Source organism: Lissotriton vulgaris, chromosome 7 (assembly GCF_964263255.1).
Source record: "Lissotriton vulgaris chromosome 7, aLisVul1.2, whole genome shotgun sequence".
NCBI classification, from domain to species: Eukaryota; Metazoa; Chordata; class Amphibia; order Caudata; family Salamandridae; genus Lissotriton; species Lissotriton vulgaris.
The window spans coordinates 281,020,193-281,025,646 of record NC_141695.1 but is presented as its reverse complement, the minus strand read 5'-3'; the positions used below and the strand labels follow the sequence as shown (position 1 = coordinate 281,025,646).

The 5,454-nt window shown below is 48.4% G+C and overlaps 1 protein-coding gene across 1 annotated transcript; it reads right to left on the bottom strand.

Annotated features, from left to right (window-relative positions):
• Positions 1-252: 252 nt before the first annotated feature.
• On the bottom strand, positions 253-5,241 carry LOC147701396 (uncharacterized). The gene is made up of 2 exons (XM_086928646.1): positions 4,309-5,241; positions 253-687 (listed from the first exon to the last, which is right to left on the bottom strand). The coding sequence occupies exons 1-2, from the start codon at positions 5,239-5,241 to the stop codon at positions 253-255; spliced, it is 1,368 nt and encodes a 455-aa protein (XP_086784772.1).
• Between the last annotated feature and the right edge of the window lie 213 nt (positions 5,242-5,454).

The window sequence follows — 5,454 nt, the reverse complement described above, 5'->3', positions numbered from 1 at the left end:
GAGGCTGTTCTACATCCTCGGTCGGGTGTCCGCCGAGGAAGGTCTCCGTCGATTTCCGTGGTGCCCGTAAGTTACCGGAACAGGGAAATAAAAGGCAAGAAAACGGTGTATCAATACCCGTTCTATATTGTGGATTACAGGGAGGGGAGTGAGGGACCAAACACACGTGAGGCACTCTGTAACTAACTGCCGAGGTGAAGGGTTTTGTGCTCGGGGTAGGGGAAAAACACCAGGGAGAAGGGGATCCCGGGTTTAGTCCGACGTTACTGTTTTTCGAGTGACCCAACCCCTTAGCTTGTCACGCACCTGGTTAAGCCATACACCTCCCCCGGGTGTATGGCTGGGCGGCTCGTGGTGTCGGTGGCCTCCTGGCGTCCCTTCTTTAACGTCCTCCGCTCCGTCCCTCAGCTGTCTCTCCTCGGACCCGGTCTTCCTTCGTACCGCTCCACTTCCGTCTTCTTTCTCGTCTCTCCATTCGTCCTCCGTATACACGTTCTTCCTTAGCTCCGCTCCGCTTCCGTCTTCCTCCTCGTCTCCTTCCTCGCTCTGGGTGAACAAGCACACCCTTGATTCGTCCATTCCAGCATATGAGGTTTCCGTGTCCTGACGAGACTCCTCCCATTCCGAAGTCCATTCAGAATTAAAGGGCCAGTGTGTGGATTGCGTGTCTACCTCTGTTTCAACGTTCTGTGGAGAGGAAGAGGTAGTGTTTAACATTTGTCTACTTTCATATCCTTTATAGCCATTTCTTCGTGCTGATCCCGCTGTGTTACACACCTCCCCCTCCGGACACTCATGATCGGGGAGTGGATGACGGGATAGGAAGTCCGCCCCAACATTCTCACAGCCTTTGCGGTGATGTATAGAAAAGGAGTATGGTCGCAGTGAGAGGAACCACCGCAAAACTCTCGCATTATTAGCTTTATTGCGTGCCATCCAGAGTAAGGGAGCGTGATCAGTGAACAGTTCAAAACGCCGGCCTTCCAGGTAATATGCTAGTTTTTCAATGGCCCATTTAATTGCCAGGCATTCTTTTTCGACAGTTGCATATTTTAACTCCCTAGGGAACAACTTCCGGCTGACATATAAAATTGGGTGATCGAGGCCATCCTGACCAGTTTGGGAGAGCACTGCCCCAATCCCGTAGTCCGAAGCATCAGTGTGCAATGAGAACGGGCGAGCGAAATCAGGGGAAGCCAAAACTGGTGTAGATGTAATCACGGACTTCAGAACTCTAAATGACTCCTGCATCGGTACGGTGGGACGTACCGGTGAAGATGCTCGCCCAGCGTTTTTCAGAGCGTCAGTGAGAGGGGCTGCAATGTCCGCAAACTGTGGGATAAAGCGTCTGTAGTAGCCCACCAGTCCCAAAAAGGAACGCAATTCCCGTCTTGTGGATGGGAATGGAGTGTCAGCAATGGCCCTAACTTTCTCAATTTGAGGTTCTATCAAGCCATGTCCCAAGACATATCCAAGGTATTTAACCTTATGGAAAGCTAGTTTGCATTTCTTAGCGTTGACAGTGAGGCCAGCCTTCCTAAGCGCTTTCAAAACCACAGACAGGTGTCGGAGATGAGACTGCCAATCTGGACTGTAAATTACAATGTCATCCAGGTAAGCCGATGTAAAATCCGACAACCCCGCGAGAACAGTGTTCATGAGGCGCTGAAATGTAGCAGGCGCCCCATGAAGGCCAAATGGAAGGACCGTGAACTCAAAATGACCCTCCTCTGTTGAGAATGCTGTTTTTTTGATGTCTTCGGGTCGCAGAGGCACCTGCCAATACCCTTTTGTTAAGTCGAGGGTAGAAATGTATTTGGCCTGTCCTAGTCGCTCAATTAACTCGTCCACTCTAGGGATGGGATACGCGTCGAAGAGTGAAATGTCATTAAGAGCCCGAAAGTCCATGCAAAACCTTCAACTGCCATCGGGTTTAGGGACCATTACAATGGGACTAGACCAATCGCTTTTCGATGGGCGAATCACCCCCAATCGCAGCATTTCGTCTACTTCAGCTTTAATCGCAGCTCTTCTGGCTTCGGGGACTCTGTAAGGTTTAATCCTAACCTTTTTGTTGGGTGGTGTGTCAATACAATGTTCCGCTAGGGAGGTCCTCCCAGGTCTGTTTGAAAAAACATCCCCATAACGTTCCAAAGTCTCCCTCAGTTCTTCCTGTTGTTGGGCCTTCAGTTCTTCATTATGAACAAGCATGTCAATAGTTGAGCCCTCTAATCCAGGTGTAGTGGCCACATGGATTTCCGCAGGAGGAGGACCTAACCACTTTTTCAGCAAATTTATATGATAAGATTGCTGTTTCCGTGGTGTTACCTGCAATTTATAACTAGTACTCCCAATGACCCCCACCACTTTATAGGGACCCATCCAGTCTGCCTTGAATTTATGGGATGAGGATGGAAGAAGAACCAAAGCCCAGTCCCCGATATTAAGGCGCCTCCATTTTTTCCCTTTATCGTAACCAGTCCACTGTCTATGCTGACTAAGCTCAAGATGGTCCAACGCCAACTCCCTCAGTTTACCCAATTTAGCTTTCAGGTCCCTAGCGTACTCAAGAGTAGTTTTCGCCTCCTCCCCCTGTTCATTAACCCAGGCATCCCGGGTCATTTCCAGCAATGAGCGAGGTTGACGGCCATAAAGCATTTCAAAGGCTGACACGCCCAGACTACTCTGTCTCTGAGCCCTGATGGTGTATAGTGCTAAAGGTAACATCCGATCCCAATCATCCCCACTAACCTCCATCATTTTACGAAGGGTGGATTTTAGGGTCCGGTTGTAGCGTTCCACCAGTCCGTCCGTCTGCGGATGGTAAACTGAGGTACGGATCTGGTGGACGTTCAACGTGTCACAAATTTCCTTCATTAATTTCGACACAAATGGCGTGCCCTGGTCGGTCAAAATCTCCTTCGGAAACCTAACCCTACTAAACAACTCAATCATTTTGTCTCCGACCTGTCTGTAATTGCCCACAGACAACGGAAAAGCCTCGGGGAACCGCGTGGCATAGTCAACAACAACTAAAATGTGTTGGAACCCCTTTTTAGTTTTAGGCAGCGGTCCGATAAGGTCCATGCCGACCTTCTCAAAAGGTTTGCCAATGACTGGTGGCGGTTGCAAAGGAACTGCCTGTGGTCTAACCATATTCATCTTTTGGCAAATCTCACAGGACCTGCAGTAAGATTCGGTATCCTTATAAATACCGGGCCAAAAAAATTGCCTGAGGATATTTTGGGTTGTTTTCTCGGCGCCGGAGTGACCGGCGACGAGATGGCTGTGAGCAAAGAAAAGGACCTGCTCCCTGAATGACACAGGCACCAATAGTTGGGCGGGTTGCCCCTCACCACCTATTCTATACAACAGGTCATCATCGATAATAAACCCTGGAAAAAATTTTGAGTTTTCAGCTCTCTGATGTGCTTGTTCCCACGCGTTGAACAGAGTGGGATCACTGATTTGCGCAAATTTAAAGCTTCTATCCATAACCCAAGGATCATGTGTCAGGAGTGAGTTCACTGTCTGTGTACGTGTACCTGAAGAGCCAAAACCATTAGAGCCTCTTTCGGTATCTTCCAGCTGGCGGAGTACTTCCAGCCTAGTCTCAGCTATACACTCACAAATTAATTGCGCCACTCTATCGCCTTTTCTCACTTGGAAGGCTTCTGTACCAAAATTAAACAGGAGGATTACAACGTTACCTCTAAAATCCTCGTCAATAACGCCGGCCCCCACGTCAATAAAATGCTTTGCTGCTAGCCCTGATCGTGGAGCAATTCTACCATAGCACCCGGGAGGGACTGCAATTTGTAGGTCAGTTTTGACAAGGGACTTCCCTTTGGCAGGAACCACATAATCATATGCACTGTAGAGGTCATAACCAGCTGCTTTCGCAGAACCTTTAGTGGGGGACGTTGCGTTATTAGTCAACTTCATAACTTTGAGGCTAGGTCTAAGCGGACGTTCTATTAGGGTATTACCCTCCTCCCCTGTGTTACACACTGTTTTTAGTTTATCCTTAAACATGTTCAGGAAACTAGGGTTATCTGTCCCAATTATTAGGTCTTCGGGCAGGTTGGACATTACTCCTACTCTTACAGTTTGTGGGGGCTCCCCAGTCTGTTCAATTACAATGTCAGCAATGGGGTAGGGCCGGATATCTCCATGAACACATTTGATGTTTACTATCCCCTGGGAAACATATTGCCCTGTTCTGACATAGGGAGATTGGACTACCGACTGTCGGCAGCCCGAATCTAACAAAGCTGATAATAAATGACCATTGACTTTCACACTTACTCTAAAAGAGCCTCCCATCTCTGCGGAAAACAGTACAGCCCTGGGGAGGTACCCGACCTCCATTGGTTCTTCCTCATTCCTTTTCTTGGGACACATCCGGGCAATGTGTCCCCATTGACCACAGTTGAAACATTGCGGTCCTGTATTGGCCGTGTTCTCAGTCCTCCATGTACGGGGACGGGTGGTATCTTTTCCTCGTACAACCGTTTTCTCAAGTCGTACTACTCCCTTCCTTTCCATCTCAAACGGAAAATTTTTAGGTTGAGCCCGGGTAAATGATGAGGCCATCTCCACTGCTTGTGTGGTTGTTAAATTGTTATGTTGGCGAAGCCACTTTTGAGTAGCGTAGAGAAGAGCCTCAAGAAATTGTTCCAAGTATATTCGGTCAAGTATTTCTTCTTTCGTGCTGGTAGTGGGTGTTAGCCATTTGTCCGCCGCCATTTTTAATCTCACAAATAAAGTTTTGGGATTTTCACCTACAGATCCTCTCTCTTTTCTGAATTTTAGGCGATATGCCTCGGGATCTAACCCCAAATGATCTAGGATTATTTTTTTGATTTCGACATAGGTGGTGTCTCCTCTTGGATTTGCTACTTGGTAAGCAGCCTGGGCTTCTCCGCCTAAGAGAGGTGCCAAAAAGAATGGCCATTTTGCGACTGGCCAGCCACAGCCCCTCGCTGCCCTCTCGAAATTTAATAGAAATGCGTTGGGGTCTTCTCCATGTCTATATTTTTGCAGAGAGACGGCCGGCGCCCCATGGGTTAGGGTTCTCTCCGTTGTCCCACCCCTCTGTACTGGGTCTGCCCAGGGTTGTTTCTCTTCAATGACTTTCTTTAGTATCTCCCTGTCGGCTTGTGCAGATACTAGATGTTGTTCTAACACCCACTCAATTCGTCCTTGACCCTTTACTAACTGTTCTACAACTGTCTCCATCTTGACTCCGCAGATGGTGCCTATGCCCGCATTCTCCACCACTGTAGCAGGCGGGGGAAGGATAGGCAATACGCTGATTCTAGTAGTTCTAGGTTTTATTTTGGTATACAGTGAATCAGAACTTTTCTTTCTAGTGCTTCGTGAAAGTCTTGGAGAACGGCCCCTCGCTGCTTTCCTGATGCCTGAATCTGTGGAGGCTGTTCTACGTCCTCG

Coding starts and splice junctions, on each gene's coding strand:
- LOC147701396 (XM_086928646.1), bottom strand. CDS start 5,241: ATGGAGACAGTTGTAGAACAGTTAGTAAAGGGTCAAGGACGAATTGAG. Junction 688..4,308: donor AGATGGGAGGCTCTTTTAGA/GTAAGTGTGAAA, acceptor TCCTCTCCACAG/AACGTTGAAACAGAGGTAGA.